At 42.1% G+C, this 15,988-nt stretch overlaps 1 protein-coding gene across 2 annotated transcripts in view; it reads right to left on the reverse strand.

The window, feature by feature from the left end:
• The window catches only part of LOC125462076 (VPS10 domain-containing receptor SorCS1-like), a 1,248,383-nt gene that overhangs the window by 186,978 nt on the left and 1,045,417 nt on the right, over positions 1 to 15,988 (reverse strand). For both annotated transcript variants that reach the window (XM_059652946.1, XM_048551586.2), the window contains exon 16: positions 13,987 to 14,120. In XM_059652946.1, coding sequence (XP_059508929.1) covers positions 13,987 to 14,120 — 134 coding nt within the window. The remainder of the gene's footprint in view (positions 1 to 13,986; positions 14,121 to 15,988) is intronic.

Below are 15,988 nucleotides of genomic sequence, written 5' to 3' on the forward strand. Positions count from 1 at the left end.
GAGAACACAGCAACCAACCTGGTCAAACTGCCTGTAAATGACTGATGGTGAGTCTGTTCAGCTAATAATTACTAGAAAAATGAGAAATGTACAGCGGAGAGCCCTTATCTCCATAACTGAGGACACTGGGTGTGGATATTATGGTATTGAAGAAATCAACAAGCATGTTTTGCAGCTAACAATTATACCCAATAATGACATTCCTCAAGTATATTGTGGCTAGACTTGTGTAAAGCCAATAAGTTATACAGGGCAACATGTTTCTAGTTGTGTGCCATTATCCGGGTGCTCTCCAGGGTACGATGGGCTAGCAGAGCTATGCTACAGTGAATATACCATGACAATGTCACTTAAAATGGTACGTACACACTGACCATGAAATAACACAACATGAATGTGTAAACACCATTGAATCAGAAAGATCACAAGAGAGAGAGAGTGTAGTACCAGAAGAAGATAAATAAAAGGTTTTTAATATTTATGAAACTCTAAAAGAGGTTCACAAAAATTGTTCCAGAGATTGAGAAACATCAATTTGGAGAATTAAAGAAGTGAAGATTGCTGTCCTTGGAAAGGAGACGGCAGAGAGGATATCTGACAGAAGTTTTCAAAATTGCAAGGTTGAAATTGGACTGAGTAGACGAAGGTACTTGCTACTTCAAAGATGTTTGAGAACCAGAACGAACAGATTCAAAGCATTTTACAGAAGAGACATGAATGAGGTGAGAAGTAAAAATATTTCCACTAAACGAGTGGTTGGGGTCTGGAATGCAATGCCTTGTTTTGATAGATGTGGTAAAATGAGACATTTAAGTACATGTTGGATGATTATTTAAGCAGAAACAATGTGCATAATTATAGATTCAGAGAGATAAAGCATGGAAACAGATACTTGCTGACCAGATTTTCCAGACTCAACTAGTCCAATTTGTCTGCATCTGCCCCGTATCCCTCCAAATCTTTCCTTTTCATTTACCTGTCCAAACGTCTTTTAATTGTTGTAACTGCACCCACATCTACTCCTCTGGCAGTTCATTCCACACGCACACCACTCTCTGTGTGAAAAAAATGCTCCTCAAGTCCCTTTTAAACCTTTCTCCTCTCAGCTTAAAATTATACTGAAGAAGCATCACTGGACCTAAAACATTAACTCTGATTTCTCTCCACAGATGCTGCCAGACCTGCTGAGATTTTCCAGCAAATTCTGTTTTTGTTTCCAATTTCCAACGTCTGCAGTTCTTTTGTTTAAGAAAAAACCCTCTAGTTTCCTCACCCTAGAGAAAAGACCTTCACTATTCACCCGACCCATGCCTCTCATGATTGTATAAACGTCCATAAGGTCATCCTCAACCTCCTGTGCTTCAGGGAAGGAAATGTCCAAGCCTATCCAGCCTCTTCTTATAACTCAAAACCTCCAACCCTGGTAACATCCTTGTAAACTTTTCTGCAGCCTCTCCAATATAATAATATAATTCCCATCACAGGATGACCAGAACTGTATGCAGCAATCTAAAAGCGGCCTCGCCAATGGTCTGCACAGCTGCAACATGACACCCCAACTCTGATACTCAATGCTCTGACCAATGAAGACAAGCATACCAAACACATTCTTCACCATCATGTCTAACTATGATGCCACATTCAAGGAACGATTTATCTGAACCCCCTAAATCTCTTTGTTCAACAGCACTACCCAGGGGTCTACCATTAACTGTGTGAGTCTTAACCCTTGTTTCTCTTATCAAATGCAACACTTCACATTTATCCAAATTAAACTCCATCTGCCACTCCTCAGGCCTATGGCACAATTGATCAAGATCCTTCTGTCATCTTAGATAACGTTCTACACTGTCCACTATACCCACCAATTATGTGTCATCCACAAACCTTCTAGCCATGCTTCCTACATTTTAATCCAAATTGCTTATCATGGACCTAAGAACAAGACAGGAGATTGGCATGACGTCAAATTGCTTCGAGCAGACATGATGGACCAAATAGCCTTCTTCAGCACAGTATCAGTTCCGTAATTCCGTGAGAACGTACAGAAGGCGAGTCTTCATTGAGTTCTCCTCCTTGCCCACAGTAATGTAACAGGGCAGCTATAAATATTTTGGAAATCTTCTCCAGAAGTGTTTCTGATATCACTGATGAGAAGTTGATTCCCCTGCAACTGGGGTGGAAATTAGAGGTCGCTGAGTTCAGTGAAATGGCAAAATAATGAGAGAGGAATGATGAAAATATTATTAATATGACTTGATTGGAGCCAAAATGTGCTGCTTTAAAATTGCTTTTGGGAGCTAAAGCCTTGGATAGGGACAAAAAACAAAGTTGCTGGAAAAGCTCAGCAGCCCTGGCAGCATCTGTGAAGGTAATAACTGAGTTAACGTTTTGGGTTTGGTGACCCTTCCTCAGAACTTGTACAGGGAGGTGAGTACAATGCTAAACACTGTGGACATGGTCTCTGATGCGGTCCCAGGGTCCTAGGCCAAGTTGCCTGTCCAACTGGATGGTCGGCGTCCCAAGCAGCCAAAATTGATGTGTGGACCATTGTCATTGCTCCATCAATGATACTACAGCCCAAGCTTCCGCATGAGACTGCGCACATGAGAATATGCATGATACGCCATGGGCAACATAGAGTGCGTGGGTGAGAGTGGGACCCAGTCAAGGCTGCCTCATGTGCAGACACACAGAGTTCAAAAGCCAAGAGGTCTTGGCTATAGTTTGAGCCCATTGTGATTATGGCTCCCAAATCCAGGCACCCAACAAGTATGAGGGGGAAGCTTAAATACTGGATGGTGGGTGAGGAGCAGGCTGAGAGAGACCTGGAAACAGGAACATGCAAGAACTCTAGATTTCTCTCACTGACCCCGCTGGAAAAATAATTATAATTTTCAAGTGTTTGCATATATTAAAGAAGGAGAAAGAACCCATGGCGTAGGGCTAATTGTGTAGTCCTTTCAAAGAGGACTGCTGGAAGTTAACCACATTGCTGTGTGTCTGGAGTCACATGTAGGCCAGACCAGGTGAGGATGGCAGATTTCCTTCCTTAAAGGAGATTAGTGAAACAGATGGGATTTTCCCAACAATCATCAATGGCTTCATGGCCATCATTAGACTCTGTATTCTAGAGAATTACTGAATTCAAATTCTAACCCAAATTCTAACCATCTGCCATTGTGGATTGTTGACTCAGGTCTCCAGCATATTAGCTGATGTTCATGGTTCAGCAGTCTAACTATCACACCTCAGGGCTGTTGCATCCCTATGAAAATTGACACAGATTAGGAAGTCTTTACACATTGCTATAAAGATTAGTAGCAATAAACATCACAAAAGCAGAATATATTCCATTGGATGGTAAGATGCAGTTGTAATTTTACTAATTCATGAACCCATCCACTGAACAATCAGGAAAGTTCTCCTGGCCGATTATGTTGTATTCGTTGAAGATCAGTTGAGTGATATACTTGTCAACACCACGCTAATTTCTCCTGTCACCTTCTGCCTGCCTGCTGATCTTTTATTAATCTTCTCCTGGCATTACACTCTCTCTCTTTCACCCTTCTTGTGTTTCAGTGGTGTTCACACACTTTAAGTGTCTCTCTTTCTTCCGTGTCTGTCAGAAAAATCCTATGTACTAAAGTAGAAAATGACTTTGTTGGCAGCTGTGTATGACTATAAAAAAGGATTTTTCTGCAAACATGCATATATGGGTTTGCAAATATTATTTTATATATTGTCTTTTTTCGATACTCTGTCCTGCTTGGGCATTTGGTTTACAATCAGTCATATCAGATGAATGGTTGCTCTCTACTGGTATATTTCAGTGCTACTCATTCGATAGAAAGACAGTGCATTATGTCACTGGGTCTTCCTCCCCCTCATAGCAAACTCCCTCTTCAGTTCATTGCAGATTTTGGATCCCTGCTGATTTGATGTAATTTACTACTGCAATGTCATGATGGAAGAGGAATAGTGAGCACAGAAAGCCCAGAAACCTGTATTCAATTGCAGTCTTTAGGGAAACTAAACAGAAAGGCATTGCTTCTAAAGTTGGGAAATCTGACCAATGCAATGATTCTTCAGGTCAGTTAAAATGTTTTTAGCTTACATCTTTAAAAGGTGACATAGACCGGCACTTCTTACTGAAAAATTAATAGAGCCCTGATGCATAGCTTGTTGTGTTTTTCTATCTCAACCTAAACTTTGCACAAAAAAATCTTCACACTCATTCCTGTTTTAATTGCGGGTTCAATTAATTTTCAAAATCATAATATGCCAATTATATTAAACCTTATTACATTTTGTTAGATTATTCTTCATTACATTTTGGTATATATTAAAACGTGGCGACATTTTGGTACAATAACATTGTAAATTAAGCACAACAATTTGTATTAATTGTTTTCCAGAAAAGATTTTCAAAATGTCATCCTGCTTTCTACTTTTGGCTGTCAGTCCTGTCCCAAATTTTAAAAACTCCATCGCGGACATTTCTCCAATGGGAGGGAAACCATCCCGGATGTGATTTTTGAATGTTAAATGCTCCATGATCCATAATCTTTACCATTCATTCATCTTAATCTCATGGTTAAGTCTCTCACAGGCTGATATGTTTCTCATTTTGATAGTACTCAGATAGGCATGAATGGAGTGGACTGGAAGCAATATCCTTCCAGACAAAACATTAATATTACAATATTTCAAATTAAAATGTTGTTCTAGACAATTTCTTGAGATCAAAGAATTCCTACAGTGTGGAAACAGGCCCTTCAGCCCAACAAGTCCACACCAACCCACAGAGCATCCCACCCATGTGACACCATGCAAACCGCTGGGTTATTATTGTCCACAAATAAGTCAATCTGTTTTCCTTATGGAGTGAGACAGTTTTGCCTTTGGATAATGCTTGTTGAGAGTTGTCACCTCAGATTTAGAGCACTGCATTTTGTAAGAGGCTGTCGTTTACGGATCTCCATTGACAAAACGTCCTCAGCACATAAGTCCCCTAAGTCTTTTAAATCATTAACTATAACCCCAAATGGAAATGAGCTCTGTTGATTATTCTGTAGCAGTGATAAAGAAGAGATGAAACGTTGGTCATTAACGTCAAGTTCCCCTTGTTAATGAAGGCCACTTTAACAATGAGCTGTTTGCTACTGAAGTTGCAGTTAATTTTTTATAAAAGGACTTCTGCCAGGAACTGAAATCCCTGTTGATTCATAGTTCAGACAGCAAGGGTACAGCATATTCACTTTCCTCTCCTTTCATTGTCAAATGAGATTCTAGGCTCCAGAAGCTCAATGCACTTTCTTTATATCAGATTTAGTAAGGATTGTTGATGAATTGTTGCCTCTCTGTTCCAAGTAAAGCCAGTTTACTTCATAAGAATTACGTGTATTAGCATTTCATATGTCCCAGCCATAGCTGTGTTGTACCAGTATAAGACTCAGAAAAGAAGTTTATGTCTTACCGAGAATAACAATATCTAGGCTAACTATCTGGTTAGGTACAGGGAAGACGCGTCACTATCAGAGATGCAGTCTTTTGCATAAAATGTTAAGCTGAAATCCTATCAGCCCTCTCAGGTGGACTTAAAAGATCTAGAAATGTCATGATTTTAATGGCAGTATAATTCTCTGTCGAGTCCTTCCTGAAAAGACGGTGGTGTGGATTCTGCTTGAGCTGCTGCGGTCAGTGCAATGTACAGGTGCCCACAGTGCTGTTAGGGAGGGAATTCCAGGACTTTCACCCAGCAATGGTGAAGGAACTATGGCATAGGTCCGGGTCAGGAGGGTGAGTGGTTTGGAGGACATTATCTCCTGTCCTTGTCCCTCAAGGTCGTCGACGTCATGGGGTTTGAATGGTGGACACTCCCTTCCTTCCAACTTCATCTCTTCCCATCTTACATTTTCTAACGTTCAAGGACTTGGGATAAGTGCAAGAAATTGGAATTTGTGCGTCTTTATTGGTAACTATTGTCGGTGCAGCCTCAATGGACCGATGCACCTTTTCTGCTCTATATAATTCAATAACTATCTATGACTATCATCCCTCATTTCAACCAGCATTTTTGGATTTGGCAAGTGGCTTATATGCTCAGAATACATTCTTGCTGCCACCTTTTCATCTAGTTTGAGGCTTGCATCTATACATTTATGTGCTTCACTGGTTATTTATTCTTTAAGCAAGATCTCAAAAAATGGGTCATCCAGTCATTAGAAATAGTAGGAACTGCAGATGCTGAAGAATCTGAGATGACAAGGTGTAGAGCTGGAAGAACACAGCAGGCCAAGCAGCATCAGAGGAGCAAGGAGGCTGACTTTTCAGGCCTAGATTTCTGAAGAAGGGCCTAGACCCAAAATGTCAGCCTTCTTGCTCCTCTGATGCTGCTTGGCCTGCTGTGTTCCTTCAGCTCTACACCTTGTTATCCCTCATCCAGTCATTATCTCACTTGGAAGGAACTGTTGTGCACAAATTGATTTCATATTTTCCAAATACAAGATTTTCTATCATTCAAATATATGTCATTGACTGTAAAACATTCTGGGCATCCTGAGATCATGAATGATGTGATATGAATGCAAGTTCTTTATTTTCATCAATATTGAGCGTAGACATAGTTTGGGGCTTACCCACTTTAGGGTTTTATCATAGTATATAATTTACATTCACATGGTAGAAAAGTGCTTATCAAACATTTTCTGTGACCTGCATGAAGTGTATTATATCCATGCCTTGCACCCTTAATAAAAATGTCTTAAGTTAAAAACAACTAAAGCACACATGGCCATTTGAGCGGGCAGGACTCACTACCTCTTCTTCTATCATCCCAACCAGTACACAAGACTCCTCTACTGATAGGTCACCTGTGATTTTCTTTGTTCAATGTGTACCTTCCCTTTTGGAGAATTCACTTTCTGGGATGGTATCACAAAGGTGGGTAATTCATATATTTCAGACTTAGATAATTAAAATAGAGACAGATGGATTTTGATTCCACTTCTGAGTAGGAAACTAATTTTTAAGAGTAATTTTTCAGAGTCAGAATTCATTTGGAAATATAGCCTAAATACTTAATTGCCAGAAAAGCATGTGAACTAGCCAATGCCCAGCTAGGTGTCTATGGTGTTAATCGATTAAATAATTATGACATTCAGAAAAAAAGTTAAATAAACAATCGGGGGATACTGCATTCCTGCTTAAGTACTGAGAGGGAGATGGATTGATTGATATTGAGTTCACTACAGGAGAGCTAGGTTTCAGCTTCATGTTAGTGTAGGACAGCTTAGTTTGTGAACTCTCCAAGTTGTGAGAGTTTGTCTGGACATTTTAAAACTGTGAAGACTAAAAAGACATTTAGACCGTTTGTGACCCAAACTGGAAAGAAGTCTTAAAATGTTTCAGCATTTGAAGATGGCATGAACACAATGGGCCAAAGAGCCTTTTTTCTGTGTTGTAGATCTCCCTGACTGTGTACAGTCAGTTAAATAAGAAATTAAAGAATTAAAGTAGAGTAATAGTTATCTGGGATTGAGTATTGGAAAAGTATGAAAGTACTGGGAAAAAACGGTTTGAATCTATGTTTGTGCTCTTTAAATTAAGGTTTTTACAAATTGATTAACTCACATGGATGTGTTTATTTCATTTTTGTTTTGCTTTAATGTGCAATGAAGTTGTGTTCTTATATTAAAAATGCTGACAGTCTAGTGTGAATATGTTCAATGATTAACCGAGGATGGCATGTCTTCCACACTGTAAGGATTCTAACCACCAAAGTAACCACCTGCAAAAATTGAACTTATGAGCTATCATAAAGGTTTCACACTGAGATCTGGCTTATCCAATATGACCATTAGTTTGGATCAATTCTTGATTAGGAGGGGAATCAAAGGAAAGTGGACATGAGGAATGTTGGATCAACCATGATCTTATTGTATCATAGAAGCCCCTACAGTATGGAAGCAGGCCATTTGGCCCATCAAGTCCACATCAACCCTCCAAAGAGCATCTCACCCAAACGTACCCTATCCCTGTAACACTGCATTTCCTAAGGCTAATTGAACTAGCCTGTACATTATGGATAATTCAGCATGGCCATTCCACCTAACCTGCACATCTTTGGGCTATGAAAGGAAACCAGAGCACCCAGTGGAAGCCCACACAGAAATGGGGAGAATATACAAACTCCACTCAGACAGTCGCCCAACGTTGGGATCAAATGCGCTTCTCTCGTGCAGTAAGGCAGCAGTGTTAACCACTGAGTCACAGTGTCACCATGAATGGTGGAACAGGCTTGAGGGGCTGAATGACCTATTCCGTTGTTATTTCATATCGTCTTGTGGAATCCTCACCACAGAGCACTGTGTCGTTTGAGGCTGTCTGCTCAATTCTGCACCATGGGCAACGTTTGCTATCTCCCTCTTCTTCTAGGGAAGGGATCTAGAGGACTCACTAGCTCTGCGGCCATAGGAGAAGGTAACTGACTCATTTTTGGAGAGAAGCCTTGCCCTAAACAAAATGTAGTTTATTACTGATTATAAGTGACACTGATGTGATAGGCATTGTTACAGAGACAGTGAGGCTGACCTGGGCAGTTGGTCTTACTTCTTTGAGATCCGAAGCTTTTCTCCTGCTTTCCCACTAAGTTCAAATGCCATCCTCACAGTCAGTGATACCTGGAAACTTATTAGCCTTTTCAGATCCTTACATCCTTATTCAACACTACTCGCAAGAATGAAAAGTCAGAGCATTAATTCGATGGAAATTAATGACTGCGGAATTCCAGGGTGCAGAAGGATTTGTTTGTTCTGATATAAAACAGGAGGATGCGGGTTCAGCACATAATAAAAGCTAATAGGATGCTCTCCTTTATTGCAAAAGGAATTGAACATAAGAGGATTTAATGCTTTTGGTGTACAGCACTTTAATGAGGCCACATTTCAAATACTGTGCACAGTTCTAATCTCCTTACTTTTGTAAGGATAGAAATACTTTGGAGCAAATTCAGAAGTGGCTTAATAGGCTGATTCTCTAAAAGAGTAGTTTGTATTATGAGGATAGGTTGGACATCCAAAGACGTGCAGGTGAGGTGGATAGGCCATGCTGAATTGCCCATAGTGTCCAGGGATGTGCACGCCAGGCGGGTTAGCCATGGGAGATGGGGGTTACAGGGATAAGGTGGGGTTGTGGGTCTAGTTGGAACGTTCTTTCAAAGGTTGCTGCAGACATGGTGGGCCAAATGGCCTCTTTTGGCACTGTAGAGATTCAATGTTACCATGATTCTGTGCTGGAGTTGCTCCTACTGGAGTTTAGAAGAGTGTGTGGTGACTTGGTTGCAGTGTACAAGATCCTGAATGGTCTTGACAAGGTGGGCACAGAGTGGATGTTTCCTGCAGTGGGTCATTTCAGACAAAGGGACATCATTGCACTGTTTTAAAATTTGGGATAACCCTTTCAGCACAGAATTACTGTTTCTTATCTCTCAGAAGTTTGTGCAACTTAGGAAATCTCTGCCACAGATATCTGTGGAGGTGTAGGGTCATTGAATATTTGTAAGACAGAGGTGGATAATTTTTCATTAGACAGGACAATAAAGAGTTATTGGCTTTAGATCAGAAAGTGTATTTTGAAGTACTGACAGATCATCTTATTAGATGGTGGGGCAGACACAAGGGCCTGAATGATCCAGATTTGCTCCAATTTCTTATGTTCTTACATTTGTATATTGTCCCACTAATTCCATTACAAAGGTTTTAGCCTTCCTTCACCAAGCCCTATTTTAAATTACAACCAAACAATGAAAAAGTACGAAACAGTTGACATGGAAGCTGATGTGTAACACATTTGCCAAATTTGACTGCTCACAATGAATAACATTTTAATGCATTTGTCACTTTACCATTCTCTTACATAATTGAAAAATCAATCTCAAATGCAAACAAGACAGAATCTAGCCAAACACATTGATACCTCAAACATAAGAAAAACCAAAAGAACTGCAGACATTGTAAATCGGGAACAAAAACAGAAATCGCTGGAAAAGCTCAGCAAGCCTGGCTGTATCTGTGAGGAAAAATCAGAGTTAATGTTTTGGATCCAGTGCTGAGGAAGGGTCACTGGACCCGAAACTTTAACTCTGATTTTTCTTCACAGGTGCTGCAGGATCCGCTGAGCTTTACAAATAACTTCTGTTTTTGACACCTCAAACATGTCTTTCCATTGCAAATACATGTCTTTAGAAGCTTCAAAGGAATGCAACTTGTTCAAAAAAAGACATCAAGTTGAAATCTGATTAAAGCAATGGGAGGTTCAATTGGTTGAAGTGGAAAGACAATGATAAATAGGGAAGGGGAATGAAATTTCAGAGTTTCTGGGCTTGGAAGTTGCACTGTTACTGATGGAATGAATTATTGGAGGTATGCAGGGCAGGAGGAGATGATTGAGGGGATGGGGTTGCAATGGGGGGAGTGGTGGCTTTTCACAGAGGCAGGGAACCTCTTTGTCAGCGCAAAAATGCCACGGAGAATTTGGAACTCTCACCTCCAAATGTCATACTGGCCATTCCCACAGGGGTGACAAGAGGTGGGGAGGTGGTTATGTTGATGCTAATTGGCACATCTATCTGCCTCAGGCTGATCTGGTTTCCACCAGTTGCATGTTCAAAAAAAGTTTCAGTGTACTTTAGATCTGGTAGGATGATTATTCTAGATGACTTGGCATCGTAGGTAAGGATAGGACACATGGATTGGTAAGAGTTGACACTAAGTGGAACCAAAAACAACATTGGTCAGATCTCCTGAACTTTCTAGAACAAAACTTGGAAACTGAAAGGCTAGACATCATTAGGGGTTGCCAACAGCAGTCAGATACATTCATTGGAATTTTTATAAAACAATACAATAGCCTTTTATTGTCACATATTTTAAGATAAACTTTTATATTCTGCTCACCTTCTGCTCAATCAATTTCCTTTCTCCATCTCAAAGCTATTTAGAATGAATGAAACAACCAAATAACCATTTGTTTTCTTGTCCTTATGAGCTTTCTCTCAGGTTGCTCACCAGAGTGCCCAAATAAATTTTTAACTCCCAGACACACCAAAGAAATTCTGGAACATTAGCAACCCGGCTTCAAATTCAAAATCTGTTATTCCCGAGCATTCCTTGCAGCCTATTTGCTTTTGTTTTTCAAATAGGATCCCAACTTTTTGAAACAATTATCTTTCAAAACCAGAACCAAAAACTGGAAATATAAATTTCGGACTAATTCTGATTAAAACTGAAAGAAGATCAAAATCAGCAACTGAAGTTCAGACTAAAGCCAAGTGTAAATTTACACCAAAAACTTCAAAACCCTGTGCAATGGACTTTGTTAGTCAATGGCTTGCAAGCTATTGGTGGCTCAGTGGTTAGTGCTGCTGCCTCACAGCTCCAGGACCTGAGTTCAATTCCACCTTTGGGTGGCTATCTGTGTAGAATTTGCACATTCTCCCGTGTCAGAGATAACACAGTGTAGAGCTGGATGAACACAGCAGGCCAAGCAGCATCAGAGGAGCAAGAAGGCTGATGTTTCGGGCCTGGACCTCTCCCCCGTGTCTGCGTTGATTTTCTCCCACAGTCCAAAGATGTGCAGGCCATGTGGACTGGCCGTGGGAAATTTGGGGTGATAGGGATGGGGTGGATGTAGCTGGGATTTTCTTTGGAGGGGTGGTGTGGGCTCAATGGGCTGAATGGCCTGCTTTCACACTGTAAGGACTCTGTGATGAATGGAGACAACATACTGTGGAGCTGGAAGAAAACAGAAGGCTAGGCAACATCAGGGGGACCAGTAAGTTGATGCTTTGGGCTGGAACCCTTCTTCAGAAATGGGGAGGAAAAAGGAGCTAGGAAATAAATAGAGAGGAGGGGTGGGACAGGGGAAAGTAGGTGGAATGGTGATAGGTGAGTGCAGGTGGGCTGTGGTGGGGACTAGTCAGTGGAATCGGTGGGGCTGATAGGTGGGAGAGAAGATGGACAGGTTGTGTCAGGTCAAGGTGGCAGGGTTGAGAGGGAGGTTTGGACATGGGATGAGGCCAGGGGTGGGGAGATTTTGAAACTGGTTAAATCCATGTTTAGGCCATCGGCTATAGGCTCCCGAGGCAGAAAATGGAGTGCTGCTCCTCCAGTTAGCAGGTGGTGTCATTGTGACACTGGAGGAGCCCCACGACGGACATGTCACCCAGGGAGTGGGAGGGGGTGTTAAAATGGTTGGAAGGTGTTGTCGTTTGTCATGTACAGAGTGCAGATGCTCTACAAAATGGTCTCCAAGCCTCCGTTTGGTCTCATCAGTGTAGAAGAGGCCACATCGGGAGCAGCTGTAGACCATGTGCAGGTGAATCCCTGTCTAATATGGAAGGTTTGTTTTGTGCCTTGAATGGAGATGAGCGGGCAGGTGTAGGGTCAGGTGTAGCACTTCCTGCTGTTGCGGAGGAAGGTGCTGGGGATGTTGGCGCTAGTGGGGAGTGTGGAGTGGATGAGGAAGTTGCAGAGAGAGCAGTCCCTACAAAAGGCAGTTGGCGGTGGGGAGGGAAATATACCTTTGGTTGTGGGGTTGGATTGTAGGTGGCGGAAATGGCGGAGAATGATAAATTGGATATGGGGGTTGGCGGGGTGATATGTGAGGACAAGGGAATTCTGTCTTTATTATTGTTGGGGGGAGGGGGTGTGAGGACAGAGGTGCAGGACATGCAAACAATGCGGTTAAGGGCATTTTCGACCACCGTAGGGGGTGGGGAGTTGTGGTCCTTTCCTTTCCTTGCAACCACAGGAAGTGATACACCTGCCCGACACCTCCCCCCTCACCTCCATTCAAGGTCCAAAACAAACCTTTCATACCAAATAGAGGTTCATCTGCATATCCATCAACTTGGTCTACTCTATCCACTGTTCCCGATATGGCCTCCTCTACATCGGTGAGACCAAGCATAGACTTGGAGACTGTTTTGTAGAGCATCTGCGCTCAACCTCCAGTCACCAAATATTATAAATCCCACTCCCACTCCCTGGGTGACATGTCCATCCTTGCCATCCTCCAGTGTCACATTAACATCACCCGCAAACTGGAGGAGCAGCACCCCATATTCCACCTCAGGAGCCAACAGCCCAATGGCCTTAGTGTAGAATTCACCAGTTTTAAAGTCTCCCCACCCCCAGCCTCATCCCATGTCCAACCCACCCTCTCATCCCCGCCTCTTTGACTTGATACAACCTGTCCATTTTCTCTCCCACCCATCCATCTGCCCCATTCTTCCCACTGACCAATCCCCACCATTCCCTATCTGCATTCATCTATCACCACCCCTTCTACCTTCCCTAGCGCCCCTCCTCTGCTCTCTAATTATTTCAGAGATCCCTTTCCCTCCCCATTTCTGAAGAAGGGTCCGTACCCGAAATATCAACTTTCCTGCTCCTTTGATGCTGCCAGCCCTGCTGTGTTCTGCCAGCTCCACACTGTGTTATCTCCAACTCCCGCATCTGGAGTTGCTATCTTTATGATGAATGGAGTTTGGCCAGCAAATGAGGCTAGATTTGGTCAACAGACACATAAATTGTGAGCAGTGCATCAAAGATATCCAATGAGCTGCTTTTTACAAACAACACCTCGTCAAGACAGAAGGTGGTCAGCAATAAACCAAATCGGTTTAAAATTGAATGCCCAGGGATCAGAACAAATATAAATTAGCAGACTATGTGCTATTTGCTCTTGATTTTTCAATTTGTCTCACAGAGTGGACAAGAGTTCCTGTCACCCAGACCCGTTTTCCCATCTAAAATCTTTGCTTAGGCTAGACATTTAGATCAAAGTATGCTTGTATTTGTGCAGTGCTGGAAACCAACAAAAGATACAGCAAAACAATGTATGACAATAGGATGACCAGGAAGAGGAAGCTTTGATTACAGGAATAAAGCTTCTCAGAGAAATGTTAGCAAGGCTACTTACCACTCAAAATCAGACTCTGTGCAGATACAAGGTACTGATGTTACTGCCCGACTGTACTTCTTTCCCAGAGCGCACTGAGTTGCTGGCCGACGTCTCGGGTATATCCGTATTTCCCCCATAATGCAAGGCTCGCCCTTTGAAGAAATCACATCTGTAAAGAACTTGGAGTCAAGTTAGCTAGTGGTTTTATAAATATGATCAATCACTTTGACATCTAATCATAGTCTTACGATCTACCTCCAAGTAGCACAGGCCTGGATGGTACAGAAAGCAGAGGAGCAGAGAATTTGTGCAATGAATTTGACAAGGGGCATGTTGTTCATCTCCCTGTTAGTAAAGTCAGTTATTGACATTAAAATCTAAAGATGGCCTGAGAGCAGTGAGATGCTGAAGGTGGCCCTCTGCCCATCAAAGGGAAGACTACCTCTCCGCGTAAGCTGCCGGCCAATCTGATTGGCCAGCAGTTCCTGCGACCCCAGCAGCGCTGGAACAAGCTGCCCTACCGAGAAGATGGAATGGATTTCAGAGTAAGGCAGGGCAGGGACTTTTGGATTGGGAGGGTTCCAGGACCCTAGGAGAGGGCAGGAGGGTGGGGTTGAAGCGAGAGGTTTTGGCGGTGGGGTGGAGGCGTTATTTTCTGTGGAGGGGAGCACAGAGCACACTGTGAAAGGAGTCAAATGTTTTTTCACTGAAGGTCATTGAAAAGTGGCCTGCATACTCTGGCTTACGTTCCAACGCCAACTGTATTATGGTGGCAGGGGCAGCAGTGAACATTTAAATACCATTAGCAGGGTAATTACAGGCTACAACAGACCTGTGGGAAAGCAGGTTAGTCACTGCTGTACGATAGGGAATATGTCAGGGCAGATGCAAGATTGTGCGTAAGCCACCTGGCACATTGTATATGACTCCCCCATCAAACTAGGAGCAGCCATGCTGAGGGAGGGACATTGCTTATCACTTACCTTCATACGACTGGACTAGTAACCCACAGGCCTGACTTAGCAATCATTACACCAGTGTTCCAAACCCATGACAGCAACCAGAGAATTTAAATTCTGTTAATTAAATCATTCGGGAACAAAAACCCTCATCTCAGCATTGGTAAACATCAAACTACTAGACAGTCATAAAAACCTGTTGCTAATGTTCTTTAGGGAAAGAAATCTGCCATCCCTACCTGGTTTGACTTACATGTGGCTCCAGGCCCATAGCAATGTGGTTGACTCTGAACTGTATTATGGAAAGGCCCAACAAGCTATTCTAGAACTGAAAACAAGGTATGCTGGAAATCACAGCGAGTCAGGAAACATCTATGGATTTCCAGGATTTTATGTTTTCAGTACAGATTCCAGCATCTGAAGTAATTTGCTGCTAAACTATTCTAGACGGAGACTTGCATCACCTTCTCATGCACAGTTAGCAAATACACGGTTGTGGGTATTATTTATACACTTTGTAAGTTACAGCCACATCTAATGAATTAATAAAGAAAAATGCAAAATGTGAAACGTGCAGAAGTTAGAGATCAAGGAAAAATGCATTTTCCCCTTACAGTTCTACAGAAGGGAAATGATTCAGGATCATCTTCCACTGTTAAAAGTGAACTGTGTCCACCTGTACAGAAAAGTGTATTGACAGGAATTTTGTTCCAAGAGAGAAGGAGGAATGTTAAATTAAATAATTCTTTCTCTTTCTGATCTATGTTACTTTTTTTAAAATTTAGAAGCAAAGCTGTTCAGAGTTAGCAGGTAATCAAGAAGGAGTCTTGATGAAATAGCCCTGCAAATTTCCTGGAAGAATATTCCCTTCATGAAGTTCACCTTAAAAGTGATTAGCTAATATAGAATCAGTGGCTGTCTTTTCATTCATTCATGGGATGTAGGAATTGCTAGCCAGCATTAATTGCCCATCCAAAACTGTCCCTGTGAAGATCTTTGCAGTCCTTTGTGGGGTTGGGGGGGAAGAGCATGGGAATAACCATAGTGCAGTTAGGGAGCGA

This window comes from Stegostoma tigrinum, chromosome 20 (genome assembly GCF_030684315.1).
Source record: "Stegostoma tigrinum isolate sSteTig4 chromosome 20, sSteTig4.hap1, whole genome shotgun sequence".
Taxonomy (NCBI): domain Eukaryota; kingdom Metazoa; phylum Chordata; class Chondrichthyes; order Orectolobiformes; family Stegostomatidae; genus Stegostoma; species Stegostoma tigrinum.